The sequence below is a fragment of the Acinonyx jubatus genome, chromosome A2, assembly GCF_027475565.1.
Source record: "Acinonyx jubatus isolate Ajub_Pintada_27869175 chromosome A2, VMU_Ajub_asm_v1.0, whole genome shotgun sequence".
In the NCBI taxonomy this organism is placed as follows: domain Eukaryota; kingdom Metazoa; phylum Chordata; class Mammalia; order Carnivora; family Felidae; genus Acinonyx; species Acinonyx jubatus.
In genome coordinates this window covers 6801653-6825402 of record NC_069383.1, presented here as the reverse complement: position 1 = coordinate 6825402, position 23750 = coordinate 6801653, and the positions used below count along the sequence as shown (strand labels likewise).

At 55.1% G+C, this 23750-nt stretch overlaps 1 protein-coding gene across 9 annotated transcripts; it reads left to right on the top strand.

The window, feature by feature from the left end:
* Positions 1 to 739: 739 nt before the first annotated feature.
* ZNF775 (zinc finger protein 775) lies at positions 740 to 22746 on the top strand. 9 transcript variants are annotated; one of them, XM_053217906.1, is made up of 5 exons: positions 740 to 2571; positions 13333 to 13395; positions 13495 to 13611; positions 14250 to 14405; positions 20433 to 22746. In XM_053217906.1, exon 5 carries the CDS (start codon positions 20447 to 20449, stop codon positions 22001 to 22003), a length of 1557 nt encoding a protein of 518 aa, XP_053073881.1. In that variant the 5' UTR covers positions 740 to 2571; positions 13333 to 13395; positions 13495 to 13611; positions 14250 to 14405; positions 20433 to 20446; the 3' UTR covers positions 22004 to 22746. The 9 variants fall into 9 exon arrangements, with proteins under 9 accessions (XP_053073881.1, XP_053073880.1, XP_053073883.1 ...); XM_053217909.1 differs by lacking the exon at positions 740 to 2571 and adding an exon at positions 3002 to 3018; XM_053217905.1 differs by lacking the exons at positions 13495 to 13611; positions 14250 to 14405 and adding an exon at positions 18132 to 18166.
* Positions 22747 to 23750: the final 1004 nt, after the last annotated feature.

Here is a 23750-nt window from a genome sequence, read left to right as displayed (position 1 = left end):
GCAGGAGACAGGTCCTCAGGCATCTAGGGTTTTTACTTGCGGGTTGGGGAAAAGCATGTGGGAGAGAGGATCTGACCAGGGCTCCTGACTTTGAAAAACCATCATCTTTATTTATTAAACATTTTTTAAATGTTTATTTGTGTTTGAGAGAGAGAGAGGGTGCACAAGTGGAGAAGGGGCAGAGAGAGGGAGATACAGAATCTGAAGTAGGCTCCAGGCTCCGAGCTATCAGCACACAGCCTGACTTGGGGCTCGAACTCACCGACCGCAAGATCATGACCTGAGCCAAAGTCAGACACTTAACCGACTGAGCCACCCAAGTGCCCTGAAAAAGGGAGAGCCACAGAAGTTGCCGTGAGAGGGCTGGTAAAGCTGTGACAGAGCTGGGTCCGTGGGTCCTTTCTGGGTCCCTTGGGGGACCAGGTGGTTCCCAAATCCTTGCTCAGCATGGCGCACTGCTGACAGCAGTCTTGAAGGAGGAAATGCTCAGGCTGGAGGGGCCATAGTTCCGCAGACAGGAGCTATGCTTCTGTCCCAAGGTGTCCAGTTTTATTTCCCTCCTTTTTCTTCTACAGTTACAAAAGTACTCAATTATCTTGTCAAAATTTAATAATACAGACATATATTTTTTAAATGTGGAAGTCTTCCATTCCCCCCTGCTCCCCATTCTGTCTTTTCTCTTTTTTTTCCTTTTTTAAAAAAATGTTTAATTATTTTTGAGAGAGAGAGAGCGCGCTTATGGGTGCATGCAAGTGGGGGAGGGGCAGACTGGGGGACAGAGGATCAGAAGCAGGCTTTGTGCTGATAGCAGAGAGCCTGGTGTAGGGCTCGAACTCACAAACCTCAAGATCCAGACCTGAGCCGAAGTCGGAGGCTTCACCAACTGAGCCACCCAGGTGCTCCGTCTGTCTCTTTTTTCTTAATGCAAATAGGATCCCAGATGGGCTTCATTCTTTTGGTCCTTGAAATACTCTTGGTCGTGAAATGTCAATCTGGAGGAAGTCTTGCACTCTTTAGAGGAGGAACCATGTCCAGAGAGAAGTGGTCTTCTCATTCATAACCAGTGGCAGATCTGGGAACTAGCATACTGGAATTACACAAGCCTTTGTTAAACCTTCAGTAGGCAATCAAGAAAATGAAGAGACGAATGGGATTCTGTAAAAGGTTGATGGCCGAGTGGCTTCTGTGTAGGGTTTTATGCTTTATAAATGCTTCCATAGACAATTGAACAATTTGGGTCCTGCAAAAATCCAGGAAGGTAAGTATCTAACTAGGAAATTATTAACTCGTTTACAGTTAAGTCAAAGTCCAGCGACAGAAAAGTATCTTTTGTAAAAACTGCACAGAAGTTAGTGGCAAAATTGACAGAATCTCAGTCCAACAGTATCTATTGTTAGGCGGCTAAACAATAGCTGGGGCCGTGGCAAATGCTTAGTAGGCAGCTTTAGAGTAATTAGAATGAGGTCCACCCGCTTAACGGTAGATTTGTAGGAAGTCTCGGAGAGAGAGCGGCCAGCTTATGTTTTTAACAACCTCGTGTCTCAAAGGCAGTTTCTAGGCAGCTCCAGAGAGCATCCTGCCGGTGGGAGTTGACCTAGCTGGCTTGAGGCAGCACTGTCAGGAATCTCACTGGTACAAAGGAACCTTGGCTTCCAATTAGTGTGGGTAGAAATGAAAATTCTCTTTCCTGAAGATCCCCAGGAACAGAAGATCCTCCTTGGTCGTCTGGACCCTGCCTCTAAAAATCAGCAGTGGCACTCGACCTAAGAACGTGACCTCTTCAGACCGCTGTTTCTTGAGGAGAAAGCGAGGGGGTTGGATTTAATGATGTCTCCGTCTCTCGCAGAGACCCCAGGATCGTCCATCACGCGCCCACGACGTGCCTGGGACAGCGCGGGGTGCGGAGGGCGATTTCTCTCGGGTCGCGCGAGACAAGTACTGCTTCTCACCCTAAGACTTGGTGTACCGTAGCGCCAAGTGCCACCACCATGTCACACGCACACTCGAGTGGGAGCGTCAGAGTGGGGTTTATACGTCTTGTTCCCCCGGATCCCGGCACCAAGAGCGGTGCGGGCGCGTCCCTGAGTCGGACGGATAGTTGCGGAACGACCGGGTCGATCTGAGAGCGCGTCCGCGGGGCTGGAGCCGGAGGGAGAACACGGCGAGGGGAGCACCAGGGTGCCGCGGCGCCGCCCGGTCATCAGCACCCGGGCTCGCCTCCGTTCCCTTCCCTTCCGAGCCCTGGACTCGAGTCCGGAGCCGGCGGCCAAAGCGTTAACGCTGCGCGGGGCCCCGGGAGGCCCTGCGGGCACCGAGGTCACCCCGCCCACGCGGGCTATTGGCTCAGGAGAACAAAGGGGCCGCCCCGCGGGCTTCTCCGATAGGGCGGAGCTGGTCATCTGAGCCGCTCAGCCAATCAGGCGGGGGGACGGCCCTGGGGACGGCCAGGCCCATTAACCAATCAAGAGCAGGTGCCCGCCCCGCCTGTCCCGGGACTGGCGGGGCCGGGGAGCCCAGTGCCCAAGTCGCCCCGGGGTGGCAGTTCCCGTTAACCTTAACCACAAAGTCAAGGTATTTATTCCCGTCTCCTCCCTCCGAGTCCCTCCGAATCCGGGCGGGAGGGGCGTGCGGAGGGACGGACCGTGCTGTGGGGCCAGCGCCCGGCCCGCTCCTCCCGCGCTGCCACCACCCAGCCTCGGGCTGGAGGCGGCCTCCGGGGTCTCGGGGTCCCCTGAGCCCCTGACGCCGCGGCCCCGAACTTTCCCCACCCCCACACAGCCCCTGGGGAAAGGGGCCCGGGTCGTGCGTGGAAGGGGCTGCAGGCTGGGGCAGAGAGCGGGGGGGGGGGGGGGGCGTGAGAGCGGGAGGGACAGGGTGGTGAGCGGGGGACTGATCCCTAGTCCCTCCGGGCGCGTTCTGCCCAGGCGCTGCCCGGATGCTTGGGAGCTGTGTCAGCTGTGCGAAAGACCGAGCTTCTGGAGGGCAGGAACCCCAGTGCTCGCCGCAGAGTGACACAGAGTAGGTGCTTAATAAATGAGTAAATGAGTGGGCATAAACACTGGGAGTGCGAACAATAAGAGGGAAGCACCACAGAGTGCGTGCGTGTGTGTGCGTATGCGTGTGTGTGTGTGTGTGTGTGTGTGTGTTTGTGTGTGTGTGTGTGTGTGTGTGTGTGTGTGTGTGTGTGTGTTGGGGAGGGTCCATTCCAGGAAAATGGGCACCGGAGTCAAGACCTCAGTGGGGGTGGGGGTAGGAGCTGGGGGCTTCTTCCCCTGTAAAGGTGGAGGATGGATACAGAGATGCTGCCTCCTCCAGTCCTCTGGGTGGGAGGGAGCCTGGAGTGTGTCCTCGTCAGCCAGACCTGGGGTTGGGTGTGGTCAGAGCCCAAGAGCTTGAGGCTGCCTGATGTCCAGCCTCCACTAATTAGCTGTTCTTTTTGGGTCCTTGTTCATCTGTAAAATGAACAGATTAGAGGGTAGAGTCTCCTTTCAACTCTAAAGTTCCATGATTCAGTGCTTCTAATCTGTTTTGGACTTAAATTTCTGTATTGTAAATGTTTCTTTATTAGAATTTTCATTCATGGTTTACAACACGTGGGACCTTGGGCTGGATGTTGGGGAGAGAGAAATACTCCATGATGAGATCTTTATAGTCTTGTTGTGGAGACAGACGAATTATTATTATGCTTTTTAATGTTTATTTATTTTGACAGAGAGTGAGAGCAGGGGAGGGGGAGAGAGAGAGGGAGAATGAATCCCAAGCGGGAGCCCGACTCAAGGCTAGAACCCATGAAGTGTGAGATCATGACCTGAGCTGAAACCAAGAGTCGCTTGCTTAACTGACTGAGCCACCCAGGTGCCCCCAGATGAATTATTATTCCATGTACATGATATTGGGTTGGGCAGGTGCACAGGTCAAACAGAAGGGCCCCTAACTGAGGGTGGCATACCCTGAAAGGCTTCTAAGTCCAAGTGATCCCTGATCTAGGCTGGGCAGAGAAGTGCTGGGCAAGAGTGTTCCAAGACTGGTCATGGGCGAGCCAAGATGCTACAAGGTCAGGGAGTCACATGTTGGGACAATAGGGAGCTGGGAGGCGGTGAGGAGAGGTGAGCAGAGGCCAGGCTCTAAATGGTGTTGCCAAGGCATTTTTAGCTGAACCTGCAAGTGGTGGGGACCCACTGGAATATTTTAAGCAAAGTAGTAACCTGTCCTCACTGTAATTTTAGGTAAAGTTTTTGAGTTCTGGGTGCTGAATGGATTGGAGGGGCAAGAGAAGCTATAAAACTATAAAGCTACAGTCTTTGGGCAAGAAAAGGGAGACCTGACTGAGGTGGGGCAGTAGGATCTTGCAGGCACTAAAAATAGCATTAGCACAACTTAGTGACTGATGCATTGGGACAGTTGCACTTTGTGGTAGTGACAAGTGGCCGTGGTATTGGGAGGCCTGATGAAGACCCTTTGTCCCCACTGGAGAGACAAGGGCTACCCGGGACAAAGTGCAGAACTTCATGGAGGTGGTCTGACCCATGCACCTGCCCCCTAGTGAGGGTTAAGCTGAGGAATCCAAGATTTCCTAGCCCAGGGGTGGCTGGGAGGGAAGAGTGTGGTTGGGGTGTGCAGAAGGAGACCTTAGGTCTAACTCTTTGAGGCAAGGGATGTCACCTCAGGGCTTTGCTTTCTTCATCTGACAAGTGGGGTGGCACTCTTTGCCCTTTCCAAGCTCTTTTGAATGAAGCAGGGGGTGCGGAAAGGTGTTTATAAATGGAATCGCGACATCTGTTCAAAGTGTTGTTAGCAGTCAGTTTCATCCCTTGCCTTCAGATCGGGTGACGGGGGTCCCCAGGCCCTGGCAGCCTCCTGAGTCTTGGACTTGGGGCTGAGGGATCTCCTCTAAAGGGAGATGGGTGAACAGAGACTGGGGCTGTGAATGCCACAGGTGAGGGACAGGCACGGGGGCAGGGAGGCGGGGGTGGGGCAGTCCCTGCAAAGGTGCCAATGTTGGGCAGGTGGGGGCAGAGGTCCTGGAAGGAGGGCCCTCTGAGACTGGCCTGGGGTGAAATCCTGGACCTTGGGGAGGTGGGCAGGCATGAGAGGATAAGGCAGCTGCCTGGGCTGTCTATGGACCTGGTTCCCTGGGAATGCTGCCAGAAGGAACCTGAAGTCACTGAACGGGGCTGTTCTTACCAGGGCAACCCTCAGGTGCAGTTCTTACAATGTGGAAGGCAGGGAGGGGGTGAAGGCAATGCAGTGACCTAAAAATAATTTGTCTTGCACTTTGTGAACGTTCTTCAGAGTCTTTCACACTGTTTTTCCTCCTTGCTTGATTCAACAGTTCTATACACAGGAACAGGTGTTCTTGTTTTCCAGATAACCATTTAATAATTTCTGTGGCATTGTGGCCCGCCCTTTCCCCTTGCTCCCCACCTCTGACCCCTCTTCTAGGACTGAGGACCCTGTGTTTGGGAGACTAGGTCTGAAGAAGCTGGAGTGGAAGTAGGAGAAGGGGCGGGGGTTGGAAGAAGGTGCGTGGGGCACCCACACCAGACCCGGGGCTGAGTGAGATCTGAGGAAGACGGAGTGGAGGCCCAGGAGGGGCTGGGGAGTCCTGTGGGAGTCACAGAAGGATGTTGAGCATGCTCACGTCGGGGTGTGGGATGGAGGTGGGCCTCTAGGTGGTGGAGGAGACACCTCCCAGGTCTGAGCTGGGACCTCTGGGCCTGCTTGTCTGTCTATGGGCCCTGGGGCCATGTAAGGTAGGAAGCAGGTGTCCTGGGGCCCTGAGAGCAGTTGGGCTGTGTTTCTGATAAGATTTTAAATCCACTGTTTTGTGTGTCCTCCTTGGTCATAAACTCTGGATGAGAGGAAGGTGGGAGGTCTGGTATTCAGGGCCCTGAAACCTGGAGAGAGCTGACTATCCAGAGGCCAGCCGGGACACAACCCCAGGGTGCAGGCCTTGTACAGGAGTGGCATTTGTAGGACTGGCCTTGGGAGAGGGCCCAGTGGCTTTGGAACAGGTCCCGGGAGACAGGCTCCACCGACACCCTGCCCACAACAGAGCTGAAGCTTTGAGCCTCAGACCAGCAGAAGCATCCAAGGCTTCTAGTCCAGTCCTCCTACTTGGCACTTAGCAACCCCAGCTCCCAGCCCTGCCTTCCTTACCACTGCCCACAGGGCCACCTCCGCCCCTACCCTGTTAGGCACCTGCACCCGGCCCACAGGAGCCTCTCCTCCCCCAGGGCCGCTGAGGGTCCAGTGACCTGCCATACATGGAGCTGTGCGCGGCCTTGAGGTAGTCCCGACAGTAAAATCCGGGCACACCCTCTTCCTCCCGCCAGGCCCGCTCACGCTGGTGAGCAGGGTTGGGGGTGACTGAGTGGGCGTTGGAGGCCTCTGAAGATTCTGAAGCAGCTGGAGGAGTAAAGGTTTAGGAAGAGTGAGCGGCAGTGGCCCTTTGGAGAGGGCTGAGGGGGTGGGGAGTGGGTTGTTCTCAGTCCCTGGGAATGGAAGAGAGAGAGAGAGACCGCTGGTGTGTAGGCTTCGGGAAGCTTATGTAGTGTTCCTGCAGCTTTGTCTCATTCGGTGCTCGAGACAAACCTGGGGAGTAGGCCTTTCAGTCACCTTCACCTTAGGAACCCTAGGCCGAGAGGCAAAGTGGCTTACCAAGGACAGGTGGTTTAGGACTCAGGGCCCTGATCCCCAGTCTGGGTGTGACATGGGCCCGATGTGAGAGACCGGGTCCTGAGAAGAGGGGCAGGCTTTGGGAGCAGACCCGGCCGAGGGGCCAGCCCTGTGGGGCTCAGGGTCGCAGGGGAAGGGTTTGCTGCTTCCTCTTGGGCTAGACCCCCTGCAGGACTGGCCCTGGGAGGGGGCTTTTGCTGCTCTGGGCTTGCTGAGCAGACCCCAGTGCTCCCATCTGTGGCTTCCTGGGTGGATCCGACTTCTCCCCAGCCAGCGACAGCCTGGCTGACCTCATCCTGTCCCTTCCCCCAGCGCAGGTGACCTAACAGGTGGCGGTCCTCCATCATGCTACCGTCTCCCTGAGATCCCTTTCTCAAGCAGTGGGCAGTTGGGAGGATCGTGAACATGCAAGGATACTCGTGTCCTGCAGAGATCCACATTTCCACTTTCACGAGCACGCCGTGCCCTGCTTATGTGGTCCGCCCTGGCGCACGCTGGTCTCTGTGAGTCTGCAGGTGTATCTCTGGGTTTCTAAACACCTCAGTTTCATCGTACTTTGCATATAGTTTTGCAACTGTGATCTCAGGGATGAGAGTCTCCGTATTGTATTTGTGCACCTTTGGACTTTTGTTTATACAGCTGTGTTAGATGTTAGATACGGTGGTTTCTGGATGTGTTTGTGTGTACATTTAGTGTTTATATCAGCTTCTTCTCGGATGCCTGTGATTGCTGTATGGTAGATGAAAACATCCACTGATATTGACTGAAATTGGATTCCCAGGCAAAAAACATCATCAACTTGTCCTGAGATCGTGGTCATTAGTGACCAAGGACTGGGGCCAGAGGAGCCCTCTCTTCACTCCTTCGTTTATTTTCTCCATTCATTCATTCATTCATTCAGTATACAGGCATACCTCGGAGACATTACAAGTTCATTCCCAGACCACTGCAGTAATGCAAATACTGGGATAAAGCGAATCAAGTGAATTTTTTGGTTTCTCAGTGCATACCAGCGAATCAAGTGAATTTTTTGGTTTCTCACACTATATAGTAGTCTGTTACCTGTGCAGTAGCATTATATATATGTTATGTCTAAAACAACAATGTACACGCCTTAATTAAAAAATAACTTCATTGCTAAAAAATGCTAACCATCACCTCAGCTTTCAGCAGGTTGTATCACTGATCACAGATTGCCATAAAAAAATACAACAATAATGGAAACGCTTGAGATATTGTAAGAATTACCGAAATGTGACGCAGAAACACAAAGTGAGCAAATACTGTTGCAAAACGTTGTGCCAATAGACTTGCTCAGTGCAGATTTGCTGCAAACCTTCGGTTTGTAAAAAAAACCAAAAAAAAAAATGCAGTATCCGTGAAGTGTAAGAAAACAGCGCAATGAAATGAGGTGTGCCTATAAATCGAGCATATCAGGGACTGGGCAGGGCAAGCCCAGAGCTTACAGTCCAGCGCAGTGCCATCCAGCAGAGCTTTGTGAACACGGGGATGTCCTCTGCTGTCCATACGGTAGCTCGAGCGCCATGAGGCCTTGGAGCACTTGAAATGTGGCCAGTGTGATTGAAAAACTGAATTTAAACTTGAATTTATGTAAATCTGAATAACCACATGTGGGTACAGAAGCCAGACTCCTGAAAACGAGGGATTGGAAGTTTAAGGTTTGGTTAAGTCCTGCACTTTCTCCCAGGAGGCAGTGTGGTCCAGGAGAAAGAACTCTGGCTGGGGCAGGCTGACCCCTCTGGCTCTGGTACCTACTAACTGGGTGGCCTTGAGCAAATGACTTAACTTCTCGGAGCCGTGGCTCCTGAGCCGAAATTGGTTGTGAGGGCTGAAATGGGCGACGCCGGCTAAGTGCTCAGTAGGTAGTGGCTGTCTCCCTGGCCGTAGTGGAGTCTTGGCTGACCACCGTTCTTTCCACAGCCAGATCAATGTCAAGATCTCAAGGAAGTCCCGCACTCCCCTCAATAGACGAGGTTAGGAGAGGCAGAACCTCCGTTCCCAGGGGACATTCTGAGAGCATCTGCCCAAAGCGGGGGCTGGCTGGAGCCTGTGCCCGCCGGGCCACCCCCTTGCAAATGCTGTCCTGAGCCACAGTCTGGAGTCCCGTTCCCTGGGCATGTGACCTGTGTGAGCCAGCACGGTGGGTCGGGGCAAGGAGATGAGAAGTGGTGCCTGCCCACCGGGGAAACAGGACCCGAGGAAATAAAGCTGGGAGCGGGCCAGGCGGATGAGAGCATGTGGCGGCCAGGGTGGGAGGCTGGGCGGGTGGGCCATCCACTGCGGAGCGGGTGGGATCAGGCCAGCTGAGGGGTGGGAAAGATGGGGTTAATGGAAGCGGAGGATTCGGGAACCATGGCAGTCTTGCTGGTGTGGCAGAGGGGGTCAGCTTGATGAGAAGGGGGCGCTTTGGGAAGAGCGGTTTCTGGGGGGGGCGGGGATTATTGGGGGAGCAGTGGTGGGTGGTGAGGAGCTGGGCGTGGCCCTGGGGGGAGCTCATGGCTGAGAAGGGCCTGGGAGCTGGGCCTTCGGCCAGGGTTTGGGGAGATGCCACCCCCTCCAAGCCTCCGCTCCTGGCACGTGGCCAATCCCCACGCCACCAGTGACAAAGGACACGGGAGGTGCCATTCGGTTCTTCCTGCCTGAGGCCTGATCTGTGAAGAAGGCTGTGCTTGGCTGCTGGAAAAAGCTCCAGGGGCTGAGGTTGGGAGCATGCGGGGAGACGTGGCCATGTCCCTGTGCTGCCCCTCGCATCTGTGGCCTTTCTCTTCACCCCAGCTGCTGTCCTCTCCCCTCCCTGCCCCCACGTTTCTGCTGAGAGCAAAGCCCCTTTGTTACCTTCCCCTGCCCCCAAACCTCACCACCTGCTGCAGGGCACAATCCCCGCTTTGTGTGGTCTGGCCTTGTCATGCAGCTGCCCCCCCCCCCTCCAACCCTGGAGGCCTCTCTTTGGGGGGCTGTCATCCCAACTGCAGCCTGACCCAGTGTGGGGAGGGCCGGGCCCAGAGCCAGGTGCTGGGAAGGGGGAGGTGACCAGGGGTTTGTCCCCAGATCCACAGAACTTGCTGAGCAGGGCGGGGGGAGGTCCTTGGAGACTGGGGTGAGGGCCCTGCATGACAGGCCAGGCGAGCAGCCTTCAGGGACTCAGTGTGGGCACTGGTGGGGGTGGCGGGTCAGCCTCGTTTCCTTCTGTTTTCTGGGCAGGCTGCACTCCAGGCCAGGTCAGGTGAGCCGTGTGTCAGGGAGGGTGGGGGAGTGGTGGGTAGGAAGGGACAGGCAGAGCAGTATAGCAGGGCGGAGGCAGAAGAGAAAAGCTTAGAAAGGGCACAGCTCAGGGTGGCCTGGCAGACAGACCTGCAGAGACGTGGCCACATGTGGAGACTTTCCACCGTTTGGCCTCCTCAGGGCTTTACCTGCAGGACACCTGCTGGTCTGTTTTCCAGACACATCCCACCTGAACACCCAGTTGGAGATGGGCCCTCAATACCTGGGGGCCTGCCCCCCATTGCTGTCCTCTGTGCCTCCCCTGTCCCCTGTCTCCTCGGGTCCCCTTCCCTCTGATCCCACTCTGCTGACTCGGACCACACCCTGAGCCCTAGTGTGGCCGGGGCAGAAAGAAGTACCCTGGGACACGGGAGGGGCTGCTCTATGGCTCGCTGTGAATTATCTACCAAGAATTGAAGCCTTTCTGCCACCTGAGGTGATTTTTAGGTCCTAATATTCCTTGGAAGACAGAATGGATCAAGGAGCACTGATCTAATCGGGCTCAAGGGTGTTGTGTATGGCTTTTGTGAATGAGGCCGGGTCCTAAGCTCTGTCCTCACCTTGAATTGTGGCCCTGGGGGCTCTGGCCCCTCTGAGTTTTCCCTGAACTGAGGTAGCCTCCTCCTTTGTCAGCCCTCTGAACCTCTTTAGGGTGCCATTGTGTCTCCAGCGGATGAGAGGCTTCCCCAAGGCTGGGACACACAGGAACCCCGGAGGGAAGAGGGGGCGTGAGGGCAGGTGCCTCAGCATCCATCAGGGTCCTCCCGGCGGGCCTTCTCCTCCCGTCTTGACGCCCGCTTTTTCTCTGCACCACCAGCATGTTTTAGTGTCTGTAGGAAACCACGATAGGAGCGCACGGCAGACCCCTGTTGGGGAAATAGAATTAAAAACAAAATCTCCTGCCAAGTCAGAAAAGCTCCCACAAAAGGAGGAGAGAAAGAGAACAGTTTTTTTTTTTTTTCCGACTGAATAAGCATTAAACCAGAAAGAGCTGCACATCACAGGCAATCTGCTAAGAGATCAGGAAAACAGAAAGAGATCTCACCCTGTTACACAGCCCAGCAGATGCGTGCGCGCACGTGTGTGTGTGTGTGCGTGCACACACACGCTCAAGATAAAGTGTAACTAGTCTTCGGGCAAGAGCACTTCCTCGATGGTACCATTTGTCACCCGTAGTTCCTCCTGAATTCACCTGGCGATTGGGGTAGCCACCTGTGTTTGCTAATTGCCTTCATGCAAAGAAAAATGCACGGCTCCTATCTTTATGTCAGGAGGTGGGTTTGCAACTTGGAGCCAGGTGACCACAGAAGTCAGGTTCCCATCCTCCCTCCTGTGGGCAGCGGGACCCAGGGTCACCATCTCCCGTGATGTTTAGGTATCAGAGATGTGGCTCTCAGGGCCTTGGGAAAGAGGCCTGGGCTACAAAACTGGCAAGAGGCTTGTGGTAGCTTTTAAAAGGATTTGCGTGCATCTCTAAGGGGCAGAGAAAAACTCAGAATGACAACTGTTCTCAAGTAAATGCTGTAAAAGAAAAGGGAGGGGCCTCTTTCCCTTTTTGCCCCAGGGAAAATTATTTACCTATTTAAAAAAGTTTTTTTTTTAACATGTATTCATTTTTGAGAGACAGAGACAGAGCATGAGTGGGGGAGGGGCAGAGAGAGACACACACACAGAATCTGAAACAGGCTCCAGGCTCCGAGCTGTCAGCACAGAGCCCGACGCGGGGCTCGAACCCACGAACCGTGAGATCGTGATCTGAGAGGGTCAGACGCTTAACTGACTGAGCCACCCAGGTGCCCCGATTTACCTATTTTTAAAATTCATTTTTGCCCTTTGCCCCTGCCCCCACCTCTCTGGGCAGGGCCCAGGTTCCCAGCCTGGATCCCTGTCTGGGAGTGGCTGTTGGAAGGGGACCTGGGAGAGGGGAGGGGGACGCCCTTGGGATGGGGCTTCTCGAGGGCCGAGGTGAAGAGCAGGACACGGCTTTTCGTGAGGTGGCCGAGCCGCGGGAAGGAAGCTCTGACTGTGACCTGGAGAAGCCCCTCTGTAGCGGCAGGTGGCGGGGGGGAGCCGAGCATCTGGGCTGCGGGGGGCAGACGCCCCAGGTCCTCACTCGGGCCTTTGCGAGCCTGGGCGCTGAGCGGGTACGGTTGTGTGAAACAAGATCCCCGTCCCTAGGAGGGGCAGGCCAGGGAACCGTGCAGAAGCCCCCAGGCTGCGGCACCCCCTCCGAGTACAGGGCAGCCTCTGCACCCGAAGTGCCCACTGGGCGGGGGCTCCCTCCCGGACCCAGATTCAGCAGTGAGCACAAAACGGTCCTGAGCTCTCCGTGGCGGGGGATGGCAGGCACATACATACCACGTCAGGTGGTGGAAAGTCACGGAGGAACGTGGAGTGGAGTTAGGGCTGTGACTTTGTACACGGTAGCCTGGGGAGACCACTCTGAAGACGTTTAGGCAGAGACCTGAAAGGCGGCGCGGGGCTCCGGGGTAGAGCCTCCCGGGCAGACGGGCAGCATGTGAGGTGCAAAGCCTGGGGCCCCCCAGCAGCGCGACGTGTCCCTGACAGTGAGCCGGTCAGGGTGTGTCCACAGCTTTGAGCATTAAAGAAAGAAAAGGCGGGGGAGGGGCGCCTGGTTGGCTCAGCCTGTTGAGCCTCTGACTCTTGATTTAGGCTCAGGTCACGATCTCACAGTTTGTGAGTTTGAGCCCCAAGTCAGGCTCCGTGCTGACAGCGTGGAGCCTGCTTGGGATTCTCCCTTGCCCTCTCTCTCTCTCTGATTCTCCCCTACTGGCGCGCGTGCACTCTTTCTCTCTCTCTCTCTCAAAATAAATAAAGGAAAAGAGACGAGCCCCAGATTGGTGAACTCTAACCAGCACCCCATACGGCCTGTGTGTGATTTCACGTGGAATAGGGGTGGAAGGGGACAGCAGAGGGGCCGGTGATTTGGGAGGGTCAATTCTGCCTTCCAGGGTGTCTTCACAACCACTCAGGAAGGTCTCTGGACTCAGCTGAGTTTCCTGGGGTGGTGTCTCTCACACCCTCCCCTGCCGGTATGGAGCCCGTGGGCGTGAGGCTCTAGTCTGGGAGTCAGAAGACATGGGGCCTCACCGGCGCCACTGTTCCCTGTGACTTGGGGCATGTCAGTGGCCCTCCCTGGCCTCAGTTTCCTCCTCATAAAATGAGAATAATTCCTGCCTAGCAGGTAAGTGTGCAGCTTATAAAAGCCCTGCGCTTTCAACTGAGGTCATGGACAGAGGAGCTCTTAATAAAGAGGGAACATGTTCTGTGAGGTGGCAGGAGGACGGGGGCCCCATTTGGTCCTTGTCCTGATGGCCAGCTGTCCTTCCTTTGCCCCCTTCTCCCCCACAGACGGCAGAGCGGGTGCCCGGAGGCCTCCGTGGATGGAGGGTGGCCTGGCTGGTGCGAGCACAGGTAAGGGAGCACAGGGAGGGGTGGGAGCCAACAGCGGCCTCCTCTTCCAGGTCGCCCCCCTGCCCTGCCGCTGAGCGCGTGCTGCTGCCCTCCCTGTAGAACTGCATGGCGGGACCAGGATGTGGAAGGTCATGTCAAAGAATGGAAAGAAGGGGCGCCTGGGTGGCTCGGTCGGTTAAGTGCCCGACTTCAGCTCGGGTCACCATCTCCTGCTTTGTGAGTTCAAGCCCCGCATCCAGCTGTCTGCTTGTAGCCTGCTTCAGATCCTCTGTTCCTCCCCTCTCTGCCTCTCTCTCTGAAAAATAAATAAACATTAAAAAAAAAAAATGGAAAGAAGACAGACTATGGGAGCTCATACAATGACAAAGTCCGCTGTGACTCACCAGGCAAGGGGATGTGTGCACACCCACGTGGGAAGCCATGCCCGAGGGCGAGCGAGGTGCTTGCTAAGTGTGGCACAGGGAGTGCGCGGCGGGCGTGCGGATGGAACTCTGAAAACCAGCACTCCGGGTGGGACATCCCTGTTGGTTTTCCATCACCAAGTGCAGTTTGGTCCATTGAGGCTTCCTGGGGTCACTCAGAGTTCACGGTCCGATGGGAGGAAATAGGCCATCAGTTTTGGTGTCTCTCAAGCAGGTGCTCCTGTGAGTGGAAAGTCCTGTGCTTTCAGCGGAAGACCCCCCCACCCCCCGACCCCCCAGCATCCCCAGCCTCCTCGCAGGCCCTGGGGAGAGTATAGCCACCCTTTTGCAGAATGGCTCTGGTCCTGGGAGGAGGGTAGGGCCCATTCCTAGGAATGCTGCCCCTAGGCTCAGTGACTCAGTTTCCTTTACCTCCCCTCCCCTCCCCTCCAGAGCCCCAACCCTCCCAGGATAAACGTCGCGATGAACCTAAGATGGGGAAAGAAATCAGCCGGTAGGGTACTACAGGAAGGAAGCCTCCAGTTCCAAGGGGCTGGTATGATGCGTGGACACCACACATTCTGGGGCTGGGTCCTGACACAGACTTCGGTGAGCATTGCCACCCACCGCTGCCCTGTCACTTTGAAGGTTGAGTCCTCAGGGTGTGTGTGTGTGTGTGTGTGTGTGTGTGTGTGTGTGTGTGTGTGAGTGATGCTGACATTACCATAATTATAGGAAAACCAAGGACATGGTTCCAAACATTTTAGCAGAAGGAACCTTTTCCCGGGTAAACTTGTAAGGAGAATCCTAATTCAGGCATGAGAGGTAGGGTCTGCCAGGGCCCTCTCCCCGACCTGTGGCAGCTTCTGGGGTACCCTGGGGTCTTAGGAAAGAGGCGGAAGAACACTGGCTTTGACCTCTGAGGACAGAGGCACCAGGGGACTGGGGGGCGTCTTGGGCTGCAGTCACATCCTTGCGGCTCTGGGCCTTCCACAGGCTTCCGCCACCTGCTGGCCAGGCTTAGGGAGGACTCTTCCTGGCTGGCCAAAGTTTCCAGATAATTAAGAGCTTACTTTTTTTTGTTTTTGTTTTGAACTAGAGAGAGCAGGCAGAGGAGGAGGAGGAGGAGGAGGAGGAGAGAGAGAGAGAAAGGGAGAGAGAATCTCCACTAACCATGGAGCCCGATGCAGGTCTCGACCTCACGACAGTGAAATTGTGACCTGAGCCCAAATCGAGAGTTGGATGCTCAACCGACTGGGCCACCCCTGTGCCCCAAGAGCTTACCTCTTTTAAGCACCTTTTAAGTTCTATTTATTTTATCGTGGTGAAACATATGTAACGTGAAAGTCACCATTTTCACTATTTTTAAGCATACAGTGGGTGCAGTGGTATTAAGTCCATTCACACTGTTGTGCGAGCATCTCCCACCGTCCGTCTCCAGAACATTTTCATCACCCCAGAAACTCCGGGGAGTAAGAGCTCCCCATAGAGCACCTTTTTATTTTATCTGAACTGCTTAGAATTAAAAAAAAAATTAACCTTTTTATGATCACGGAGGAGCAGAACCTTTGTTTTAGGGATCCTTCCACAGGTAGAGGCCAAGGCCTGTCTTCCTTACATTAATACCTGAGCCCTGAGGGAGAAGTCCCAGTGCGTGCACTTCATGGGGTCTGCACATGCACAACCCGGGCACTTGTGTCTTCTCTGGGCCCCGCAGCCGTGGGCAGGAACGTTCTCTGGGCTCTCAGACCGGGATCTTCTTTTTGGCTGGAGAGGGTGAACCTTCCCAGCCATCAGGCACCATGATGAACGTCAAGGTCAGGTTTAATGAGAGTAAGGCAGTGGCTTTTGTGGGGCTCTGGGGCATTAACTGGGACCCTGCCACGTGAGTATATTTTGGATTCACTACCCACCCAATTTGGACCCCTAGCCGCCCCGTAAAATACTTCAGCCGCCCAACACTTCAGTGCATCTAAGGAAACCCTCTTACAATCAAGTAAACTCCTTACAATTGGGTATTCACTTCCTGCCAATGTGCGATTGAAGTCACCACTTTCATTTTCAAATTATGATTCCTCACAACCGAGCACCTGCGGAGGCCTCACAAGGTCATTTTGCCAGGAGGAAAACTGGCCCCTCACAGGTACTTTCTGTGACTCCCACGTTCACCCCCGCGGTCACCGTATCCTCTTTCGAGTCCTTGTGACGGGCAGCAAGGCTGTGGAGCAGGGCGGAACTCTCTGGCCCGAGAACCAAAGGCTGCCAGATTCTAGGGGAGGTTTTCATTTTATGTCTTAAAATGTTTTAAAGGTTTGAAAATTATACTGAGTATCCTCATAAAAATTCAAACAGTGCAGAGGACTGCCTGGGTGGCCCAGTCGGTTGAGCATCTGACTCTTGGTTTCAGCTCAGGTCATGATCTCACCGTTGGTGGCATGGAGCCCTGTGTCCGGCTCTGTGCTGACCTTGCAGAGCCTGCTTGGAATTGTCTCTCTGTCTCTGTCTGTCTCCGACCCTCGCCTGCTGGTGCACATGTGCTCTCTCTCTCTCTGTCTCTCTCTCAAATGAATAAACATAAAAAGAAATCGAACAATGCAGGAAAAGCAAGGGTCCCCTTTGACCTCTTCGGTCTAGCCTTTATATTGTCCACGTTGTCTACAGGGTGACCACTGTCGTGACTCATCCTGGACTGTGCATATGTACGTCCATAGTTTTATTTTTCATAAATTGGGTCAGACGATACCATTTTGCGATCTGTGTTTTTTGTTTTTTCCTTAAAGTGTTTCAGAAATCTTTATGCCACCCTATACTGCTCTTTTGTATTCTTTTATTTTTTTTTATTCTTTCAAAGTTTATTTATTTATTTTAAGAGAGAGAGAGAGAGAGAGAGAGAGAGAGAGCACGCACCAGCAGGGGAGGGGCAGAGAGACAGGGAGAGAGAATCCCACGCAGGCTCCAGGCTGGCAGCGCAGAGCCCAACGGGGGACTTGAACTCAAGAACCCTGAGATCATGACCTAAGGTGAAGTCAAGACCCTGACCTTTAACTGACTGAGCCCCCCCCGGGCGCCCCTGCCTTTATATTCTTTTAAATTGCTGCATACTATTCCATACTGTGAAGGGAGTGATAATTTTGTTTCAGTATTATTGATGGGGAATCAGTACTGGTTAAGAATAGCGCTGCAGTGAATATTTTCAGACATTCCTCTGTCCACTCACACAGAAGCATTCATTAGGCCGAACACCCAGAGTAGAAACTGCTGGGTGGAGGAAGTGGAAGGTCAGATACATTTATAATTGTAATAAGCGTTGCCCAATTGTTCTCCAAAAGGTCTGAATCAGTTCATGCCCCCGGCACAGCCACGCGTGCACTTGTCCTGTGCGGTTTGCGTGTGTGATCCACATCTGGGTGCAAGTTTCTGTGTGGACAGAGGTTTTCACCTACTTTGGGTGTAGACCTGGGGGAGCGGTTGCTGTACCGTATGGTGAGCGTAGGTCTCCTTCCGCCAAACTGTCTTCCAAAGTGGCTGCACCATTCTGCATTGCCTCCAGCAGCGGGTGACAGTTCCCGGGGCTCCACATCCTGGCCGGCATCGGTGTTGGCGGCGTTCTGGTTGGGCCGTTCGAATAGGTATGCAGGGGTAGTATTTTAGCTTTCAGTGGTGCAGAAGCCAGATTCTTCCTGGCTCATTTTTAGCGTCTCCTGGATGATTTATGCACATCAGAAATTTTGGAATTTGCTTCACCAGGATGACACCGAATTTAAACATGTTTTGGAGTGAAGAGCTTCCTTCCTCCTCGTCTAGGAATATGTTTCTGTCCTTTTCGTTACCTTTTCTTTATCCCTCCAATAACGTTTAATAGTTTGCTTTATATAAGGGTTGTTTTAAGTTTATTTTTTTGAGAGAATGTGTGTGCGTGCGCAAGCGGGGTAGGGGCAGAGAGAGATGGGAGAGAGAGAACCCCAAGCAGGTGGCTTCCCAAGAGAGTCGTCAGTACAGAACCCAACGTGGGGCTCGAACTCACGAACCATGAGATCATGACCTGAGCCGAAATCAAGAGTTGGACGCTTAACCGACTGAGCTGCCCAGGCGCCCCTGCTTTATATAAGCTTTGCATGTGTATCAGGTATATTCCCAGTTATTTCATAGCTTTTATTGCCATTTTTAAAAAGGAATTTTTGTATGTTTTTGTATCGGGCAATCTTGCCGACCCTGTTATTTCTAATATTTTGTCAGATTCTTTTGCACATCCTAGGTGAATAATTATCAGCCAATGACACTTTTCCTTTCCAATATTTATATATGTTTTTCTTTTTCCCCTTATGCTTTGGCTAGTTCCGCAAGGACAATGTTGAAGAGTGGCAGTGACGGTGAGCATCACCTTGTTCGTCACTCGAATGGGTTTCTGATCTCTTGCCTCTGGTTATAACGTTTGCTGCAGCCTCCAGTGCAGCTTCTTTGTCAACCTAAGGAAGTTTCCTCATATTCCTAGTTTGCTAAGAGCCTCCTCCCTCCAGCCCTTCTTCCTTCTCTCCCTCCAGAAATGATGTTGAATTTTATCATAGGACATTTTTTACATATTGAGATTGTAGAAAGTTCTTCACGTTTAAAATGTCAATGTCATGAACTATGTTGAACCATCTTTGCTTTCCTGGGGAAGATCCAGGTCAACTTGCTTCGCTAGTATTTTTGCTTGTTCGTTTTTGGTGTCTACTTTCAAATGCTAAACCTATAGTTTCCTGCCTGCTCTGCCCTCGTCTTATAGACACTGGACCATGCTAGCCTGGGGGCTCCCTCCCCTTCCTAGTCACTGTCACAGTTCATGCATGCTGCGGATAAACCTTCCCTGGAAGTTTTAGTAGAACCTGTTTTTATCATTAAGAGGACTGTTACCCATTTTCGAGGTAGAGTGTTAGCTGTCTTTTTTGTATCTTTTAGCATTTTCTTTTTTTTTTTAGTTCCTCTTGAGTTAGTTTTGTTAATTTATATCGTCTCACAGAATCATCCTTTTTATATAGATTTTTCAAATTGATACAACATTTATGCATTAGGATTTTTAGACTCCTTTTTATATCTCTATGTTCCCTTTATCCTATAATCTCTGCTTTTATCTTTATTAATCCCTACTTCCTACTTCCTTGGGTTTACTTTATTGGTTTTTTTTTTATATTGGAACTTATTTAGAGTTTCTCTTTTTTTGTTCACAACTGTTTTATTTCATCTACTTTTTTTTTTCAGTTTATTTTAGAGAGACAGAAAGAGAGAGGCAGGGGCAGAGAGAGAGGGGGACAGAGGATCTGAAGCCGGCTCTGTGCTGACAGCAGAGAGCCCGATGTGGGGCTCGAACTCACGAACTGAGAGATCATGACCTGAGCGAAAGTTGGACGCTTCACCAACTGAGCCACCCAGGCGCCCCAATTTCACCTGCTTTTTATTGAATGTAAACTTTTTGTTGAGGTATAACACAGCGAAAGGCACAGATCACAAGTTCTATAAATTCTTATAAAGTGAACATGTCATGAAGCCAGCACCCAGATTGACAAAGAGAACGCTGCCAGGACACCGGAAGGCCCCTCAGGCCCCCTTCCAGTCACAACACTGTCCATAGGCGGGCCGTTATCCTGACTTCTAACTCACTGATTAGTTTTGCCAGCTCTGGAATTTCATCTAAGTGGAATCACACAGTCTGTATTTAGTGTCTGTAGCAGACCTTTTCCATCACGGCTTATGTCCACGAGCAGGGGACACACACCCTGTAGACCTGAGCGCACAGCGCGGCGTGGGGAGTAAAGCAGCCCGGGTTTAGTCAGGACGGCGCAGCACCTATTCTGGGTGCTTAGACCTTTCTGGCCTACTTTCTTGTTCTTGTTTTGTTGGAGACAGGGTGAAGTTCCCGAACAGCCAAGGTCCAAGAAGGTGAGGTGCTCAGGCACCGGGGCGGCTGCTTTGGAGAGCCTGGCAGTGGAGTGGAGCTTAGGCCCCCCAAACACTGAGGGGCCGGGCGTGCGCTCACTTTGCAAGCTCCCGTCACATGGATCTTATTAGAAAAAGAATGAGATGCCGGTGGCCGGGTCGGTTGAGGGTCCGACTCTTGATTTCAGCTCGGGTCATGATCTCATGGTTCGTGAGACTGAGCCCACACTGGGCTCTGGGCTGACGGCGACAGTGCGGAGCCTGCCTGGGATTCTCTCTCTCCCCCTCTCACTGCCCCTCCCCTGTTTGCACTCTCTCTGTCTCTGTCTTTCTCAAAATAAAAATAAACATTAAAAAAAAAAAAGAATGAGATGCTTTGGAAGCTTGGCCGTTTTCTGCTTGGTGGGAGGGGTCATTGGCTTGGTTTCTTTAACCTTCCCTGCATCTCAGGGCCTCAGGGCAGAGAAGGCGGGGCATCAGCCTCTCTTCCTTTCTTGTCCTTTTCTTCTTTGCTCTTCCCCACACCCCGACCTGCCTTTATCTTACTGCCTTTCTACCGTCCCTGCTCTCTTCTTTATACCCCCTTACTTCTTCCTAAAAGCTGCCTTCTCCACTCCTCCTTCCTGCCCCGTTGCCTTTGCTCTGCCTTCCTGGCACTTCTTTCCCTTCACCCCACGAGCAGTGAGTGACCCTCCGCGTCCACTCTCTCTCTGTCCCCGGCAGGAGATGGGCCGGTGATGAAGATCAAGCAAGAGAAGCCCGAGTGGCTGCTGCAGACGCTGATGCCGCAGGCCGTGCTCTCCGAGAAGGATAAGGAAAACATTTTCCAGCAGCATCGGGGCCTCTCGCCTTGCCAGACCGTGGGGAAGCCTCGGGCCCTGGGGGGACAGGAGGAGCCTGGGGGTCCAAGATGGGCCCCTCCCCCTGAGCAGGCGGGGGGGCTGGCGGGCCGGGCTCTCTCTGCCGGCGAGGGTCACTTCGTGTGCCTGGACTGCGGGAAGAGGTTCAGCTGGTGGTCGTCCCTGAAGATCCACCAGCGCACCCACACCGGGGAGAAGCCGTACCTGTGCGGCAAGTGCGGCAAGAGCTTCAGCCAGAAGCCCAACCTGGCGCGCCACCAGCGCCACCACACGGGCGAGCGGCCCTTCTGCTGCCCCGAGTGCGCGAGGCGCTTTAGCCAGAAGCAGCACCTGCTCAAGCACCAGAAGACCCACGCGCGGCCCGCCACCCACTCGTGCCCCGAGTGCGCGCGCTGCTTCCGCCACCAGGTGGGCCTCCGCATCCACCAGCGCGCGCACGCCCGGGACCGCCTGGGCGCCCGCGCGGGGCTGCAGGAGTTGCTGCGGGACGCCGCCGCCGCCGCCGCCGCCCGCAGGGGCTGTGGCCTGCGGCTCGGGCCGCCGCGGGGCCGCCCCGAGTGGGCCTGGCTGGGGCTCTGCCAGGGCTGGTGGCGCCAGGCGGGGGCCCGGGCCGCAGTCGCCGCCGCGGGGCCGGGCGAGCAGCGCCAGTTCATCTGCAACGAGTGCGGCAAGAGCTTCACGTGGTGGTCGTCCCTGAACATCCACCAGCGCATCCACACGGGCGAGCGGCCCTACCCGTGCCCCGAGTGCGGCCGCCGCTTCAGCCAGAAGCCCAACCTGACGCGGCACCTGCGCAACCACACCGGCGAGCGGCCGCACCCCTGCCTGCACTGCGGCCGCAGCTTCCGCCAGAAGCAGCACCTGCTCAAGCACCAGCGCACGCACCTGCCCGGCGCCCAGGCGGCGCGCTGCCCCAGCTGCGGCCAGAGCTGCCCCAGCCGCGCGGCCCTGCGCGCCCACCAGCGCGCGCACGCCGCCCCCGCCGCCGCGCCGCCGCGCCCCGGGCCCGCCGTGCGCAGCGAGCCGCAGGCCGAGGCGCCCCCGGGGCTGACGGCGCCGCCGCGCGGCCCCCAGGCGGCCCGGGGCCCGGGCGGCGCGCCGTGGGGCCGGGCGCGGGCGGGCCTGGCCGGGCCGGGCGAGCCCCGCCAGTTCATCTGCAACGAGTGCGGCAAGAGCTTCTCGTGGTGGTCGGCGCTCACCATCCACCAGCGCATCCACACGGGCGAGCGGCCCTACCCGTGCCCGGAGTGCGGCCGCCGCTTCAGCCAGAAGCCCAACCTGACGCGGCACCGGCGCAACCACACGGGCGAGCGGCCCTACCTGTGCGCCGCGTGCGGCCGCGGCTTCAGCCAGAAGCAGCACCTGCTCAAGCACCAGCGCGTGCACCGGGGGGCCCTGGCGCCCACCCCCAGCGCCAAGGACCAGGCGCTTTAGTGCGCCTCGGACCCAAGCGGACTCGTGGGGGCGGGAGGGGATGTCTGTGGGGGTGCGCGTGGCCAGGAATGGTGGCTCCTACGACCCCAGGGTGTAAACCCCCGTCAAAAGGCGATTTCCTCCAGGCTCCGAAGGCTAGAGAACAGAATTCCAGTAGCATCCCAAAGGGGGCAGGTAGAGGTCCCAGTGTGGGCTCAGGGAGGACGTAAGACGAAGCATTCCTCACTCAGGAGGCCGGATGTGTCCGTCTGTCCCTCGGAGGTGGGAGGGAGGTGGGGAATGGCCCAGGGGTCGACTGATTGTCCCATGCAGGCTGCCGGACGGCCAGAGGCCAGTCTAGTGCGGGCAGTTTTAACAGACGCGCTGGTATAGCAAGGACAGAAGCCAAGCAGTCGCGGCTGAGGAGGGTCAAGCACAGCCCCAATGTCAAGGGCAGTGCCTGGCACTTAATGGCCATTCAGTGCATATGTTTGGAAGGACTGAATGGCTCTGCGGTCCTTCTCAACCCTGAGTGCCCCAAAGCCCAGGGTGCTGCCACAGCGGGCTGGACGTTGGGACTGGTATGGGTGTGGTGGCCGGACTGGCACGAGAGGGGTGGGTGGCAGCTGAGGTTCAGTAGCTTGGGGAGGGGCCCACAGCAGGAAAAGAAGCCCTCGTGTGGCACTCCCAGTGGCCGTCACTGACTTGGATCCTTCTCAATGTCAGTGTTGCAGAAGAGAAAAAAATGAAGGATGGACTGTCTCGCGTGGTCTCACTGTCCTTTGTAAGCTGCCCTTTCGGAACTCTAGGTCTGTGTGTGCTCTGAGGCATCCATTTGCCCCCAGGACCGGGACAGGGAGCTCGACCTTGAGCGTAGCAGCTCCCCATGCCTGGTTCTGGCTGGGGGTGGGGGGCAGTACTCTCCTACCCTCTCCAAGCCATTTGGTATCTTCCCACATGCCCTCCTCTACTTCTGGTCCCCAGGGGTCCCTCCCAAAACAAGGATGCAGGGCTCCAGGCTTGGCCTCTGGAGGGGAGGGTGGGTGTTGGGGCACTAGGGCTGGAGAGCTGGGAGGTGGGAGGAAAAAGAGGGGACCCTAGCATTCTGTAGGAGGACGGACTGTGCCTGCCTGTGTCCCAGGGGCCCGCCGGTTTCTCTGAACTCGAGGAAGAGCTACCTGTTTTCCAGGAGCTGCCGGATTTAGCCCGGCTTCTGGCCACCACGTTCTCAGGTCCTGTTGAATCCCCTCACCCGGCAGGAGCTCTGATTATTGTAGCATCATGGGAAGACCTGTGGAGGCGACGGGGTTTACTTGGGTTAACGGCGGCACCAGTAACGGTCAGCGCTCAGCCGGGCTGCCCAACTGGTCCAGGTCTTCCATTGTGAACGCTGCTGTGTGGAATCTCCCACTGGGCGAGCTGGGCCCGGTTGTTGGCACGGATGTGAGAGTTGGGCTCTCAGCCCAGCAGGGTTCTTCTAGGCGCTGGGCGCTGCCCTACCTCCCTTGTAACGCCTGCCCCCTCCTGCAATTCCTGTCCCAGGCTGCCCTGCTCAAGGAGGCCAAGGGCCCGGGATCTCAGCAACACCTACTTGAAACATGGGGAAAGTTCGGGAGTCATCTGCTTCTTCCACTTTGCCACTCAGAAAATCCTGAGGCCAACTCCAGCAGAGCCCACCTCCTCTAGGAAGGCGTCCCGGAGTACCGTTCCTGCATTAGAAGGCTGCTGTCAGGAAGGACAGCAGCCTGTGAGACCCTGGAGCCCTGTC

What these genes read in the sequence shown, in the direction of transcription:
- ZNF775 (XM_053217902.1), top strand. Translation starts at nt 2,936, where the DNA reads ATGCTTGGGAGCTGTGTCAGCTGTGCGAAAGACCGAGCTTCTGGAGGG. An exon ending in CCTGGCTGGTGCGAGCACAG is followed by an intron (nt 13,396 to 18,131) that starts GTAAGGGAGCAC and finishes TGCTTTGGCTAG; the next exon opens with TTCCGCAAGGACAATGTTGA. An exon ending in GTTGAAGAGTGGCAGTGACG is followed by an intron (nt 18,167 to 20,432) that starts GTGAGCATCACC and finishes TGTCCCCGGCAG; the next exon opens with GAGATGGGCCGGTGATGAAG.